This window comes from Lissotriton helveticus, chromosome 10 (assembly GCF_964261635.1).
Source record: "Lissotriton helveticus chromosome 10, aLisHel1.1, whole genome shotgun sequence".
Taxonomy (NCBI): Eukaryota; Metazoa; Chordata; class Amphibia; order Caudata; family Salamandridae; genus Lissotriton; species Lissotriton helveticus.
Genome location: NC_136071.1, coordinates 1,094,001,972 through 1,094,019,353, shown reverse-complemented (window position 1 = coordinate 1,094,019,353; position 17,382 = coordinate 1,094,001,972). Strand labels below are relative to the sequence as shown.

General features: G+C 47.2%; 1 protein-coding gene across 4 annotated transcripts in view; it reads left to right on the top strand.

The window, feature by feature from the left end:
- Nucleotides 1-17,382, top strand: part of PHKA1 (phosphorylase kinase regulatory subunit alpha 1) — a 1,063,236-nt gene that overhangs the window by 590,940 nt on the left and 454,914 nt on the right. For all 4 annotated transcript variants that reach the window (XM_078663812.1, XM_078663811.1, XM_078663813.1 and 1 more), the window contains one exon: nt 12,027-12,171. In XM_078663812.1, coding sequence (XP_078519938.1) covers nt 12,027-12,171 — 145 coding nt within the window. The remainder of the gene's footprint in view (nt 1-12,026; nt 12,172-17,382) is intronic.

The following is a 17,382-nucleotide window of genomic DNA, read 5'->3' as shown; positions in this document are numbered from 1 at the left end:
GGGGTCGGAAGCATTCTCCCCCCAGTTCATAGTGGAGAGGGCACACAGATCCCTGGGACCGGTGCCCAAGCCGGGCATGAAACCAAGACCCATCATAGCTCGGCTGCTAAACTACAGGGACAGAGATGCAGCTTTACGAGCAGCTCGATCTTCCAAAAAACTAGTGTGTGATGTAACGAATTCACAATTTATCCTGACTTCACACCCGTGGTCCAGGAAGAGCGACGCAAGTTTCTGGACGTTAAAGCGAAACTTCGGGCCCTACAAATTGACTACGCATTACTCTACCCGGCTAGGCTGCGGGTCACTTATCAGGCGCGCCAAAAGTTCTTCACGAATCCGCAGCAGGTTGAGGACTTCATTAAACAAGTAAAACGTTCGGCTCGCCAGCGTAGGGAGGAGGCGGAAGACCCTGCTCGCGAAGACGACCAGCTTGAAGATGATGAACACTGACCCCGCTGCATCTACACCATTGGATGTTGCAGGGGATCCTGTTTGTGAGTACTGACATGGAATACTCAGAGGGATGGGGTCTGTGGTTACGGCCTATCCGTCTCCCCCTTCATGACGACTTGGGCGAGGGCTGAGGCCTGGGACATGCTGAAACTGTACTGTGTCGTCAGGTACCCCCCTCTCTCCTGGCGGCTGAGGTTGGTCTGTCATGGGCAGCTGCTGGAGAAAAGGGGTTGTTGTGTTGCCACCTAGAATGGTCCCTAGCGGGTATTACCCATGCTGTTACTGTTGTTGTAGCAGGGATTGTTCTTATCCCTGGTTGTTGAGGGGAGTGGGGAGGGAAGGGGAGGGAACTAGCACTGGCGGGTTGGGGTTGCCTCTGTGGGAGGAGGGGGGGGGGGCTTGGGGGAATGTTTGGTTGCTACGTGACTTGTATGAAGTTCTGATACACAAGCAAAATGCCACAGTCCACTATTTGAGGGCAGCGACTTGGATTATAACTATTTCCGCTTTGCGATTGGGGGGTATGCATTGCACATTATTACAGCACAGCCAACTACACCAGTATGGGTGCAAGACCAGATACTCGATGTAATTTTCTATCCTGGAATGTACGGGGGCTGAAAGATGCGCGTAAGCGTAGACAATTGTTGGCCTATTGGGATAGACACGATGTGCAGGTGATTATGTTACAAGAGACTCATATTCCCCCATCTACGGCTTCTTCATTTGGTGCGAGATGGGCGGGGGTGAGAGCTTTCTCAAACTTCTCCTCATATGCTAGAGGTACTGCCATTCTTATTCACCGAAATCTCCCATTCACGCTGCAGGGGCAACAAATTGATAAAGAAGGTAGATATGTCATTGTCTGGGGGAGGCTGGGAGGGGAGACGGTTACTATTGCCAACTGCTATGCTCCCAATGTTGACGACCCTCATTTCTTCCACCGCCTCTGGGGGGGTATAATGGATATAGGCTCCAGGTACCTGGTATGGGGCGGAGACTTCAACGTAGCCTTACACCCGAGAGTGGACAGAGCGGATGGATGCTCCACATACCATACTAAGGCGAGGGAGTCCCTTGAAGGGATAGTTGATGAGGGGGGGTTGATCGATAGTTGGAGACACTTACACCCTGATTTGCTGGAGGGCACACACTTTACGTCCTACACGGGCACGTGGGCAAGGCTAGATTACATCTTCGTGTCCCGGAGTTTAGCCCCGAACATTCTCACCTCTCGACATTTACCCAGAACACATTCCGATCACTGCCCTGTTTTCCTGTCTTTGGATATGCCTGGCTTTCACAAACCCCGTCCACCCTGGCGACTACATCCCAGCATCCTGATTGACACTGTCTTCTGCGAAGAACTTAGAACTGACATAGCAGATTTCTTCCCCCGGAACAAAGACACGGTGGATAGTGTGGAAACGGTGTGGGAGGCATTTAAAGTCACGGTGCGGGGGTGGTGTATAGCTAAAAGCTCAGGGGTGCTCAAAGATATACAACGAACACTGCGCAGATTGGAAGAGGAGCTTCGAACTTTAGAGACTCGTATGGTACAGGGGTTAGATGGGGAGACGCACAGCGCGTTCAGAGCGAAACTATCAGAGTACGAAGCGGAGGCGCAGAGAGAAGTGCACTTCAAGGGAAAACACTGGCGAGCCCGTGCTTTTAATGAGGGAGGGAGACCAGGTAAGGCGTTGGCCATGGCAGTGAAATTGGCGCGAGGTTCGAACACTATCTTAGAGTTAACTGCAGCAGATGGGAAGGTACACAAAGACAATGATGGCATACTCAACACACTCCAGGCACACTACGAACAGTTGTACACCTCACGAGCCGCTGGGGAGTTTGACCTGGACGGCTATCTGGGGGATATAGCGCTTTGCTGGATTAGCGATGTCCACAGACAGTTTCTGGGGGCGCCGCTCGAGTTGGAGGAGGTGCGAGATGCCATAATGTCCCTGAGCAACGGGAAAGCACCGGGTCATGATGGTCTCCCCGCGGAGTTTTATAAATGCTACGTGGAGATTATGTCTCCGGTGCTACGTGAGGTATTCAATGATGCAATGGAAGTAGGGGTGCTCCCGGGATCTATGCGAGAAGTCATTATAACATCTTTACTTAAGCCTGGGAAGCTTGCCACACAATGTGACTCATATCGCCCTCTGTCGTTATTGAACTGCGACGCCAAAATTCTGGCGAAGATCCTTGCAACCAGACTTTCCTTACTTATGACCACGATCATTTTGCCTGACCAGTCCGGCTTTGTCCCCACGAGATCCACATCACATAACCTCCGCACGGTATTTTCCCTCATTCAAACTGTTCATCCGGAGATTCCCCTTGCCGGGGTTTTTTTGGATGCCTCAAAGGCATTCGATTCTGTGGAATGGGGATTTCTATTCGCAGTCCTGCAAAAGATGGGATTCCCCCCTGTCTTTGTGGCCTGGGTACGGTTACTCTATACATCTCCAATGGCGAGAGTATTTGCGAATGGACAACTTACTGCCGCTTTCGCGATAACGAGGGGGACCCGACAGGGGTGCCCCCTTTCCCCGTTACTTTTCGCGATGGCAATTGAACCACTGGCCTGTCGCATCCGACAGCTCCACAAGCCCAGCGCCTTCAATTGTTTTCAGCGCCAACTCTCAATTTCGTTGTATGCCGATGATGTCACACTTTACGTTAAGGACCCCCAGGCTAATCTTAACTCGCTGTTGCGGGAGTTCGTTACCTTCGGATGCCTTTCAGGTGTCTCTATCAACTGGAGCAAGTCCCAGCTCTTCCCGCTGACACCGGCGGTCACCGAATTCCCGCTAGATTACCCGCTCGAGTGGTGCACTTCGGAACTACGCTACCTAGGGATACAGATCTCTAGAGACAAAGGGGAGACATTGCGGATGAATTACGGAGTGGCCATCACCAAATTGACGGATTCGGTGACGCGGTGGATTAAACTGCCCTTGTCTATGGCGGCGAGAATCTCCCTTGTCAAGATGGTGGTACTCCCGCGATTCTTGTATATGTTCCTCAATATTCCCTATCACCCTGACGCATATTTTTTTAAAACCTTACGCTCGGAGCTTATCCGACTGGTGTGGGGGGGAAGGCAGGCTAGGCTCCGCTGGGCAATGTTGACACAACCCTATGGAGCGGGGGGCTTCGATGTCCCGGACTTCGAAATATACTACTTAAGTGCTCAGGCACACTACCTATATCATTGGCTACGCCCAACTGCTTTCATGCCGCAAGTGGCAGCGGAGGACTGGATAGCGCACCCGCTGCCATTGGAGGGAGTGGTGCACGCCCCCACAGCCGCGCTGGAGATGCATTCAAACACTGTGTCCTGCACAATAGAGGCGTGGCACAAGATAGGGACGCGCTTGCAAACCCCGTTACTATATACGACTCGTATGCCACTATCCTACCACCCACAGGTGACGCTCTTGCGAGAGGTAGGATTCCGACGAATGTGCAGGAGGTTGGGGGTGGGGGTGTGGGGGGATCTATTCCGGGATGGGAAGCTCCGATCTCGAGATGACTTTTTTGGAGATAGCGAACATACCCCTCTGGAACTCTTCTACTACCTACGACTCAGAGAAGGCCTGAAAGCCTTATTACCTGATTATCCTCATGAACCCCCCAGCTTAGCCCCGCTCACTGTGGTGTTGAGCAGCTCTGATGGCACACACCTGGTTTCTAAACTGTACAAGTGCATTCGAGAGGAATTACCAGTAGTAACAAGTGCGGCTAGAGGGCACTGGGCGGGTGATTTCGGAAGGGATATCACTGATGCCCAATGGCAGTACTGCTGTGAATTGTCAGGAGAGGTGATGTCTAGCTGCCGCTTCAAAATCATCCATTACAAATTCCTCCATAGGATGTACTACACACCAGCTCGGAAATTCCGGTTCGGGCTTGCCGACTCGGACAGGTGTGAGCGATGTGGTCGGGAGGGAGCGGACTTCTTCCATTTATCATGGACCTGCCCGCAAATACAGGAATACTGGGCGCAGGTCTGTGAGGGCCTGTCCCACATGATAGGTACTGCGCTGACCCCAGACCCGATGTTATTCCTTCTAGGCCATACAGCGCAGATAGCACGGACAGTTAGGAAGTTCACTAATGTAGCGCTACTGTTGGCACGGAGACACTTAGCGTGTAGATGGGGCCGAGGCCGCGCTCCTAAGTTTAAGGTCTGGTTGCACGATATGTTATACTGTCAGGAACAGTACAGTGTGTTTTCAGAACTGGTACCTTTACGCTCGAGACCAGCGGACATCTGGGGTCCCCTGCAGGCCTACCTTCTCGCTGACACATCACAGGGGGAGGAGGACGCTGACAATACTGACACAGCACACGCACAGATTATTTGAATTACCTGTTCTCATTTCACACTTTTTGACCTGTGCTGGGAAGGGTCTATTGGAGGATTGTTGCAGTGTTAGAGATGTACCCGATATAGAGCCTCCTCTCCAGAAGCTATGTATTACTTGACTGCTGAACTACCTTTGCAATGTTGGCTGCATGCCTTGCATCGATGTTCTTCCTTTACAGGCACTGTCTAACGCCACTGCATGGACTTGACCTCCCTGACTACTCTACCATGCTACCTACCTGCATCAAAGCCCCTGATGGAACTGCATTGTTGTTTAACTAATGTGTAATGCCTCTATCCCCCTACATTCCAGACTACGGCTGTACTCTCCCGATTCTGTTATATCATATCACGCTTTCTTGACTGTATATCTTCCTCAATTGCCCCCCTAAGGCAATGGTCTGAGATGAATGTCTTACATCTTGTGGGTATTGGCTGTTGATTGACCTTCACTACGCTCCCTGGATATGGGAGTTCAATGCCTCTGATTGCCCTAATACAGGTGTATCGCTGCCGGCCTTGTATGGTTGTAGGCGCACTGCTGTGTATGACTGCTTGGATGTTAATAAAAGTTTATAATCCCAAAAAAAAAAAAAAAAGGATCCTCCTGAAGGCCTTAGGGTCCATTCCACCAGGGCAAAAATGGCCACCACGACTTTCCAGTGTGGTGTTCCCGTTTCAGATATATGCCCAGGGACCTCATGGGCATTGTTGCATGTGTTTTCCAGACACTACTACCCGGACTCCCAGGTTTGCCGAGAAGGCCTGTTTGGTCGTTCTGTCTTTCAGGACTACCTAGTCTAAACCTTCCACAGTCCCTCCTCCGGGGATAGCATTGCTTGGGTATCTGTTTAAAGGTAAGGAATCTGTGTCTAGATGTCTTTATCAGATGGACAAGGTACTTACCTTCGGTAACGCCTTATCTGGTAGAGATTTGATCTAGGGGCAGATTCCTTACAGACTGACCGACCCATCCTCCCCGCACTGCGGATTGGTTCTAGTGTCGGGGACTTTTCCATTCAGGGCCCAAGTTGCCTTTTTAACACACCACGGTCAGTCTCTTCATGGCTCAACGCTTGGAAAGTCGTGAAAAGTACTGACGTCAGCGTGCCGGATTGGCTGTTATATTGACGATGCAGACATCACGACAACAACAAAGAGCATGACGCTTAAGGAGTTGACGGATGCCACTTACTGGCTTGCAGGGGTACTGCTATCAAAAAACTTCCAGATCCAGCCTGACGCCTGGAAGTTTAAAGGTAAGGAGTCTATGGCTAGAACGTGTCTCTACCAGATAAGGCGTTATGGAAGGTAAGTAACTTGTCCTTTACTGATCTTTGGTAATGCTCTTTCTATTGAATACTCTGTCTAACCACAGATTCCTCACCACTCTCCCACCTCCTTCTTCAGTGGAATGGTCGCCTTTTCCATCTAAAAAAGGAACCAGTTTGAGAATCCGACTTAAGGAGCAGAAAGAGGTTGGAACAGAGTTGCACAATGCAACCTACCCTATGCAGGAGCACCTTTTTCAGTATCTTGGCTAGAGTATCCACCAGGACATTTTAGAAAATAAGTACCTTCTTCTTCATTGTTATCTTTCAGTAGAATTTGGAGGCATTCTGCCACAGTGAGCCATTCGACTCAGTGGAATTTATTTGGAAAGAAACAAATGAAAATACTGTGTCAATGGTGTCTTATTTTATTTGGTGTTGTTCCATACGATTGCACAGTCCTGTACATCCTTCTCAGTTCTTTCTCAGTCTTTATGATTCTCTAATATGTCCTCTGGATTTGTTAGATCACCCTTTTCCTTTTTTTGCCCTGGGTTGACAGCACAAATGTTTGGGGCCTATTGATCTTGTACAGAAACGACCTTCATAAAAGTTACTGAAGAAATCAAAACAGTTATGGACAGGGGAGGCGCTGCCGCTCTGATCCTTTTGGATCTCTCGGCGGCGTTTGACACGTCAATCACCACCTTTTGCAATCCCGCCTGAGAAAGATAGGGGTAAAGGGTTTAGCTCTGTCCTTGTTAACATCTTTTCTGACTGAAAGAACACAAACCATGACTCTGAATGGCTTCAAATCAACACCCCATGTCCTGCCATGTGAGGTTCCACAGGGCTCATCGCTTAGTCCATCCCTTTTTAGGTCTCGGCCTGCTTAGGCTGCGCTTGCGCAGTCTCGCTGGCGAGATTTTATGTTTTCCAGAGTGGGGCTTGAACCAGCCCCTCTTTTCCTTGGCTGGCTTCCTAAACGGAGGCCAGCCATTGGAGAAGAGGGGCGTCGGTCCATTTAAGCCCCGTCTTTTTCGGATTGAGGGGAGTTTTTTTTAGGTTCTTTCTCTCCTCTTCCCATTGGCTGGAATTTTACATTCCAACCAATGGAAAGAGGAGAGAAAGAAAAACGCGCCCCCCAGTCGGAAAATGACGGGGCGTTTCTCCGAGGCATTTCTGCTTGACCTCGGAGAAACATGGTGGTGTCATGGCGTGGTCCGCTTTCCTGCCGGAGCTCGCTTTGCTGCCATCTACCGAGGGTAAGTATCTGCCCTCTAGTGATGCTTGTTTTTCTTTGCTATAAAATAATATACATTTTCAAGAAGCATGTTTTTTTCCTTGTTTGGACGGGGTCGGGCCTTTGCATGACATTTTTAAAATCGCGTCGGCTGTTCTGCTGAAATTGCATAAATGATGTGTGAACACCCGAGCAGCCTACACAATGGCCAATTCAAAGACCCCGGGAAGGCGGGGGCGAAGGGCGGCCATTTGCGCGCGGAGCCCGGGCAGACATCGGTAATGTGTTTATAGCCATGACACACAATGGCAGTGTCATGAACTGCGCCCCCCCCCCCCCCCCCCCCCCCCCCCCCCCCCCCCCCCGGGACTAGCGGGTCTATGATATCGGCTCTTGGCCACAAAGGCTCCAGTCAGAGGGTCAATTAATCAGGCTCACAGCATTGCTCTTGGACTACTGAATAATTTACCGTTTTTTGGAGCCCAGTCTAGCTCGGGTCACCGGGGTTCATGGGTTAATAACAGGTTTGTTTTTCGATGTCAGCAGCTGCCCTGATAACATATGAAAGAATCCTATTTTCTTGATTAGATTTTGAAATGGATCAATTTTTAATCAGGGGGAACATCTGAATCACTCAATAAGAGTAGCATTGAGCAGAGCCCGCGTGCGCTCTTTATTTACAGGATGGTTTGTCTTTAGCAATACGCAAATCACCCGCGTGCACGCCGGGCGGCCTGGATTACCGGCACACTGTAAACAAGAATTTGATTCATCTGCTGATTGGTTAGTAAATCCATCCTTCTGTTCAAGACGTAAGAGCCGCAGCTAAAGGTTTGATTGCGCTTCATCACTGTCGATGATAGGGCGTTTACTCACTCACCACTGAGGACGTTCTGCCGGCGCTAATCTATGCACTTCCTCCCGGCAGTAAACATTCAAATCTTATAATGCCGGAGGCATGGAGACAGATGGCCCCGGCTTGTCCAGCTTGTCTTGTATTTTGTGTATCTGTGTACATTGTGCCCTGTTTTTTGCACGAGTTTGCACTCTTGTGGCATGTGTGCATGTTATTTTTTTTGAAGTATATTCCAGAGAATGTTTGAAAATTCCCAGTCAGAATACACAATCATTTAGCACCATAGGGGCAAACTACAGAGTTAGGAATTGTCTTAAAAATATGTATTTTGGCAGAGTTAGTCCCACCTTCTTTTGCACAGCAGGACTTAACTTTGAAGGCTTTTGTCATTAAAGATACTGATTTTAAAGAGTGATAACACATGTTAATGTAAATAAATGTAAATGGGTAAGAACATCAATACTTAGTGTTTTTGTTCAGCATCACAAACATACCAGGTAACATTTTCTACAGGTTAAGTCTTTGAAAAACTAAGAAATACTTTGCATGTTGTTTTTTGGCATGTATGTTCACTTCCTTTTTATGTTGTTTACTTTAGCTTTTTGCACCATGCCGTTTTTGTGAATATCGGCATTTGTTTCCTCAAATCAACATGGTTATGAGATTCCCTTTTCCAAGTTGCCCCACTGGTTGAGAACCATTAGTTTATGCTATGTGATGAGTAAGGCTGGGCGACACATTTTTCAGTCTGCGGTAACTGGAACCGAATATCGTCATGAGTCCATTATTCTTGGTTGACAGGGTTCTCTAAAGTGGACTACAAAAATATCAATCTGCATGGAATATTTTGCTGCTATCCACGTAAACCTGTCACTATTTCAACCAATCAGAATACGTTCCTGAGTCAGGACACTTCTGATTTGCTGTTGGCACTTAATCAGAATTGCTGTGGGGAGCACACCCTTCCTTAAACTAAGTTATTTGGTCCTGGGAGGCAGCCCAAACACAGGTAGTTTCCCATGTTCAGTAATTGATTCTGCCAAATTCTCTAATTTATCTATGAAGTGGTACATTCACTTACCTGTGAACCTAGTTCCGCTCCATAGGTGAACTAAAAAATGGTGAATTTCCCCAGCTTCACATCTTGGTGAAACACTTTTCCAATCACTAGGGAGGTCTACACAATTTTACTGATGTGCAGTTCAAATAATTACTTTGTAAATCAGACAGAACCAATTTAGTATTTGGTTTGGATGTGTGAGTATTAATCGCGACGGAAACAGTTGGCAGAATGTATTCCTAGATCTAGCAGTGTTAAACCATTGGCAGCAAATCTTGTTGTCTCTTCATAATGCCTCACTGCTCAGAGCAGCTAAACTGGTGGCATTTAAACACATCAATTTGATGGCACTTGTAAGGGTCTTTTGGGATTTGGGGCATTTATTAACTGTTGTGGTGTTGGAATTAGCTGTTTCATTATCAATTATTTCGGCACTGATTAGCAAATATTGTGATGTGTCCATGTTGACAGTATATGTGGCTCTTTCTGTGTGTGTGTGGCTCTGTCTGTGTGTGTGGCTCTGTCTGTGTGTGTGTGGCTCTGTCTGTGTCTGTGTGTGTGTGTGTGGCTCTGGCTGTGTCTGTGTGTGTGTGTGGCTGTCTCTGTGTGTGTGTGTGTGGCTCTGTCTGTGTGTGTGTGTGTGTGGCTCTGTCTGTGTGTGTGTGTGACTCTGTGTGTGTGTGGCTCTGTGTGTGTGTGGCTCTGTCTGTGTGTGTGTGTGTGGCTCTGTGTGTGTGTTGCTCTGTGTGTGTGTGTGGCTCTGTCTGTGTGTGTGGCTCTGTCTGTGTGGCTCTGTGTGTGTGTGGTTCTGTGTGTGTGTGGCTCTGTGTGTGGGTGCGTGTGGCTCTGTGTGTGGGTGCGTGTGGCTCTGTGTGGCTGTGTGTGTGTGGTTGCAAATGCAATAGGTCTCGCATTTGCGAGAGATTAAGCTATTGGCATTGTAAATAACAATGCCATTTATTTATATGTTTTAAAAACAAAAATAATGTCATGAGCAATGCCAATAGCTCTAACTTTAACAAAGACAAGACCATTGCATTGTAAATGCTTGTTAATATCTACGTGTCGGAGTTGACTCCACTGATCCAGCATTTCGGCTTCCGCCTAACATCCTAGGCCGATGACACACAGATTTTTGTAGCGGCGTATAAAGAGCAAGCCTCTCCTGTACTGCATTTTAGAAACTGTATGCAGGAAGTGAACATTTGGATGGACAAGCATTGCCTTAATCTCAATTCGGAGAAAACCGAAAACGATTTTCGGCAACCTCCAACCAAGATGGGATTGCATCTGGTGGCCCACAGAGATGGGAAAGTTGCCTAAACCAGTGAATAAAGCAAAAGAACTATGGATTTTAATTGATAAGAAACTAACATTCGCCCAGCAAACAAATGCAACGTTTTCCACCACATTTTACCTGCTCAAGAAACTGAGGAAGGTTCTTCATTATATCCCTGTGGATTTTAGGAAGACGGTGGTAACTGCTTTAGCATTATCAAAATGTGATTACTGCAATGGGTTGTACCTGAATATGCAAAAACAACATCTAAAGAAATTGCAAATGGTACAAAAAATACAGTTGCGAGACTCCTCCTAAATCTGCCCAAGTAGAAATCAGTCTCAACCGAAATCCGTAAACTCCACTGGCTTCCTGTAGCAAGTTGTGTGAAGTTTAAGACGCTACGCCTAGCCTTTAATGCCTTGAATAATATGGGACCAATGTTCCCCAAGAAACATTTTCTCCTGCAGCTTGGATCTACTGGCATCAAACTGATGATGGTTCCCAGGTTTCGCACCTCTAGCTGGGGGGGACTAAGCATTAGATATGGCACGGCAAAGTTATGGAATACATTTCCTATGCATATCAGGTCTAAAAGCTCCTTAACCTTATTTAGAATGAGTCTGAAGACATGGCTTTTCTTGAACTAATGCTACAACTTCTAGGGCTTACTGTAGTTTCCATAGCGCCAAGATCCGTGCGCTTAATACGTTATCTTAACTTAACTTCTCAATTTTAAAAAAATATGCATATAGTTGGCTCCATTATCGCTTGCTAAATGAGTATTCCTCTCTCAATTGATGCTATAGCTCATGGAATTCCACTGCCTTTGGAATTGGTTACATTGCAGTACATAGGAGACTGTTTTACATCTTAAAGACCCACTGAATCATCACTCATTAAATTAATTTTTTTTGTGCTTGCATTATTACTAAAAGCAAAGTTATTTCCAAGGGCACCACTCACTGATCCATTTCGAGAATGCAGTATAGTTCAGTGCAATCCAGGAGACACTGACTGTGTTTTGCTCAAGAATATTGACTACTTCCCTTTTTCATGACCCCGTAAAGTGCCCCAGGAATCATCCCCGTGCCTCCAAGACTTCAATCTCTTCCCCCAGCACATACTACCCTTCAAAAGATCGTACACTGCACGGCCCTCACTAAACAGTTCACTGCCACAAAGGTGACACTGCCTGTATACTGCCCAAGAATGCAGTCTAGGGCCCTTCCCCCAATACTCAATTTACGTTATCTAGGATTTGTTGCTCTCCACAAGGCCAACATTGCATTCTGCCCCGGAGACAAAAGCCAATAAGTCTGGCCTTTAATGTGGAAATATAGAAAAACATGAATGGACCAGTGCAGTTTGCCTCAATTAGCGCATCATATTCAGACATTTTGGATTGTATTGTATTGCAATTGTTTATCCTCTGCTCATACTCTCCTCACCTGCCTCTTTTTCTTCTGTCTCATGATAGTTCATCGATCAGCAGCAGTTCTTTTTGGCCTTGGACAACCGAATGATTGTGGAGATGTTGCGAACTGATCTGTCCTACTTGTGTAGCCGCTGGAGGATGACGGGGCGTCCAACTATCACTTTCCCTATTTCACACACCATGCTTGGTACTCATACTTGTATTTTAAGGTTTCAGATAATGTTTGAATGTGGAACAGGAGACTCAGACATTGAGTCAGGGTTAAACTTTATTAAAGTTGTTGAATGTCAAAGACATTTTCTACAGTTTATTTCCAAAGAAACATGCCCATCCTATACAAGCTAGTGAAATACGTTGACATGTTTATTAAAAATGTAGGTATTTACAGATGTAAAACCACACAATCGTTTAACTACAGTTTGAGAGACTTTACACTATTTTCCAGTTTTAACCTAAGCCAACAATGAAAATATTCTACAAACACATCTGGGCTAAGGCATTAAGCTAACTGCTGCAGAATTCGTGCTTTTTGTAAAAAAAAAGAAATGGGTTGAGATGCAGAGAAACAACCATTAATCAAGTGGCAGTTTGCTTAATGGTGGATCAGTAGCAGTGTTCACCAGTAAATTACAAAATGAACTAGTGTTCTATTTCCTGCTGGCTACTTAGCTGGCTACTTAGCCTTCGCAGTCACCTGGGCGCGCAGCGTCCGCGCGCAGCCCCGCCGAAGAGCCGCCGAAGAGCCGCCGAAGAGCCGCCAAAGAGCTGCCCGTCTGCGCCCGTCCGCGCTAAGACAGCGCCAGGCGCCAGTCTCTCTGGTATTTTCATTCTATTGTTACTCGGTAAGATGTGCTACTCCAAAGCTGAACTACTTGGTCTTCAGAACTCCACCTGCACCTGTGCTAGACGCAATCCGGCCCACATACGTCATCCCTTACTTCATCCCTCTCAACTTTGCTCTACTATAAAACCCACACTCAAACCCCCCAAGACCCACACTCTCAGGATAGGTCATCTTAATGTGAGATCTATGCATAAACACCACTCTGAAATTTCCGACCTCCTAACTGACCACTCTCTCGATGCCCTGTTCATGACTGAAACATGGCTTCTTGATGAAATGGACTCGATCTGCAACTTGGCGACCCCCATAGGCTATACCATTCACACTGTGAATAGGAGCACGAGAGGGGGGGGCTTGGCTTTAATAATCAAATCCCACCTTGACTGTCAATTCAGCAAAACAGGTATTAAGGGCTGTGAAAGCGCGCGTTTCTCGATCAAAATCAACTCTCAGTTCTGCGGGACGGGGCTCTTAATTTATAGACCCCCTGGTGCAGACACCCCTTTCATTAGCTCACTCTTACAGTTTTTGGACACCAATATTCTCAAATCAGCTAACTTTACGATCATAGTTGATCTGAATCTTCATCTTGACAAGGACTCCGAACCCAAAATTGCCTCCTTTCTCGCAGATCTTGCGGCCTTCCAACTTACTCAACTTGTGATGGGCTCTACTCACAGAGCGGGTCATCTTTTGGACCCCATTTTCTCCAACATCACTAGCTGCTCCGCAGACACGCCAATCCCTATGACCTGGACCGATCATCATTTAGTTACTCTGTCTATCTCGTGCAATTTGAGACCTGCAGTGGCACCTACTCCTCTAGTCCAGAAACGGCCATGGAGAAAACTTCATCTTGAAGACCTACATAATCTCCTGCTATTAAATCCACCACCCTTTACTGAAGATTTAGATGTTAGCTATGACCAGTTCTGCCTTTGGATCACTCAGGCACTTGATACCCTGATCCCGGCCAGATATTCCAAGACTCGCATCCACACTACTAGTCCTTGGTATAATTCCGAATTAGCAATCCTGAAAAAGGAATGCAAAAAGGCAGAGAGGGGCTGGAGGAAAAACTACGATGCTAATCTCAAACTGGACTATGTCATGCTTCAAAAAACCTATCATCGTAAGATTTGCAAAACAAGGGCGGCATATTATGCCAATGAAATTAATAACAGCTCTAACACCTCGAAAGCTGTATTTAAAATTTTGAAAGATCTTACCGCAAAAAAAAACGTCAATACCACTACCACCTCCCCTGACCTCTGTAATAATATGGCCAACTTCTTCACTAATAAGATTAAGAAAATTTATGACACCTTTCCTAAAGGCCCGCAGCCATCGGCCATTTTTGACCCTACTAGGCCCTCTCTCTCCTCTTTATCTACGCTTGAGCGAGAGAGTTTCCAAAAAATCTGCAAAAAGATTAAATCAGGCTCCCCGGCAGATCCCCTTAAACCGGATACCTTCTGCGAAGCCCACGAAACTATCACTGAGTACATCCGAGAAATCATCAACCGGTCCCTTTTGACCGCCAAAGTTCCCTCTAAGTGGAAGCAGGCCTGGGTTTCCCCCATTCTAAAAAAACCCACTCTAGACCCCTCGCTTCCTGAGAACTTCAGACCCATCTCCCTGCTCCCCTGGCCTGCCAAAATCATCGAGGCACACGTCAATAACATTCTGTCAGACTTCCTCCTCACCAATAACATCTTGGATGACTCCCAGCACGGGTTTAGAGCTGGTCATAGCACCGAGACCGCCTTGCTCAGTGTTTCAGAGGACCTCCGTACCATCCTTGACACTGGCGGCACGGCAGCACTGGTCCTGTTGGACCTTAGTGCTGCCTTCGATACGGTGTCACACGAGGTCCTCTTGACGAGACTGGAGGAAATTGGAATCACAGGGTCAGCGCTGGGCTGGTTCAGAGACTTCCTTTCCAACAGGTCTTTTAGAGTCTCTACCCCCCCTTACATCTCTGAGGAACATAACATTGGACAGGGAGTGCCGCAAGGCTCTTCCCTGAGCCCTACCCTGTTCAATGTATATGTCCGCCCCCTGGCGGAGGTGGCTAGAAGAAATGGACTTGCACTGGTATCCTATGCAGATGATACCCAGTTGGTGGTGGCACTCAATGACAACAGTGGTCTGGAGGCACATCACTTTAAACAGACACTCACTGACATCACCAACTGGATGACGACAAATTTCCTTCAATTAAACGCCGGGAAAACGGAGGTACTCCTCTTGGGCAAAAACACTTCGGCCTGGGGTGACAACTGGTGGCCGGATGCCCTAGGCCCACCCCCTATGCCTAAGGAATGTGTCAAAAACCTGGGAGTTTGGGTGGACTCTGCCCTAAAGTTTACGCACCACACAAAAAAAGTTGCCGCCACATGCTTTGGCGTCCTGCGTAACATCAGGCCCATCCTGAAGTTCTTCGACTGCCGCACTCGCCAAGTTATCGTCCAGGCGACCATCCTTTCCAGACTGGACTATGCCAGCTCCCTCCTATTGGGGGCTAATCTAGCTGAAATCACTAGACTGCAGAGAGTTCAGAATGCGGCAGCCAGGGCTCTGGTGGGTCTCCCGCGCCATTCCTCGGTTGCCGGAACCTTGAAGAAACTGCATTGGCTCCCGGTGGGCAAAAGGGTCCAGTTCAAAGCATTGTGCCTCGCTTTCAAAATTCTCAAAACCTCTTCCCCCCCAATGCTTCGCCCGCTTCTGTCAGAGTACATCCCTAGGAGATCGCTCCGGTCAGAGGGGCAGCATCTTGCGACCATCCCCCGCACCAGACTGGCCAGAGTGGGCGGCCGCTCCTTTAGCTTCCTGGCGGCCAAGTTATGGAATAGTCTACCTGAAGCTATCCGCGGGATACAGGATCTCCTAGCCTTCAGAAAGGCTGTCAAAACTCACCTCTTTCAACAATAGTTTCTTTTGCGCCTCCACCTCACTGTAAACTGTCTGTCCGCAGCGCCGGGACGCCCCTTTGCTGGGGCAGCCGTGCGCTATACAAATCCCCATAACATTAACATTAACATTAACTAGTTTGCTTGTAGAAATGGACAAGAAAAGAAAGTGTTCCTCGCATGTTCTTTCCACAGATTGAATATACACCAATAATGCCTGTAATGGTGTAGGTAGGTACTATCGCATTGAAATTTACAAAATGTATGCATCTCAGTCAGTCTTCAAGGCACAATAAAGTGGATGCAGTAATTATTTTATTTCATCTGGCTATCATTCTTTACTCCGCAAAACATCAGGAGGGACTACAGCAATCTGATCCCAGAAGGACTCTCACTCGCTATAATGCAGAACAAAGAAGTCTAGAATAGACTATCTTTTTCCATGCTGTGAGGGCCCGAAACCAGTCAAAACTGTAAGAAACCAATGTCCAGGTATCTCTCTCTGTACCTAGGCCACTGAGTATAGAACAGGATTGTTTGAAATGGAAAGCAGATGTTCAAACGCGCTGAATTTGATAGCCCTATGCTGCGTTCCTTACTCTGTTAAAAAGATTCCAATGTAGTCCTCTGCCCGCCTCCTTTCAGAGACTTTTGTGGGGCTGGTTCACTTTATAAATCTGTGGAATGTGCATTTAATAGGAGAGAAAAACGTATTGCAATGTCCCTACGTTGGTCCAACGTAGGGACATTGCAATACGTTTTTCTGTCATTTCCCCTGGTCCCAATTTGTACTTAAGGGGTCCCCCTATACTTTCTTTATACATTTAATAGGAGAGCAAGTTACTTACCTTTGTTCATAATATTTCTGATGGAAACATTGCCTCCCGCAAATGCTTCCTGTGAGCCTTTTCCCTGGAACAAAACTGGACTCACTCATTGGCACTATTTCTCATTTTATTGAATCAAAGACCTACTTGGAGTCAGGCAAGACCTAATGCTACGGACAGGTACACCATCTTCTGGATGAAGAGAAGGGGCATGCAGAAGAAGGGGTCAGTGCAGCTGTAAATATGCGGTATTTTAAAAGTAGAGGAGAGAGAAAAGGAAGATGAGGGAGGTATGGAACATTTCCTTCCAGTCAGGAGTGTCGATGTTAGAAAGAAAAGGCAACCACACAAAGGACGCCGCTCTCCACAGACTGGGCAAAGATAATTTTGTGATGATTTTTTCAATTATTACAAAAAAGGGCAGTCATTCCAGGAGCTCCCTATAATGTGTTTACCTTGTCTAAAAACATTGTATTTTAGACAAGGTTTCCAGATCCGTATCCACCACCTCCACTGCCACAACACTCACACCTAACCTCCTAGGAAGGAACCAGCCTCCCAGCAATATGCTGAGGATGAGAACTAAAAAGTTGTTGATATACCAGAATGGTAGCAAGAAGCTGTGTGGCATCACTGCATTGCTCCAGTGTAATGCAAGAAGACCCCCGTCCAGTTTACTTTTCAGTCATTGCATGCTTCTACTGGCTGGTGGATAGAGTTTCAAAGCATAGTGACTGTTGGGACAGAAAATCCCTCTACATGGTAATAGACTTGCACCCCTTCCCTGAGGGCACAACTGTGTTGATGTCTGTATA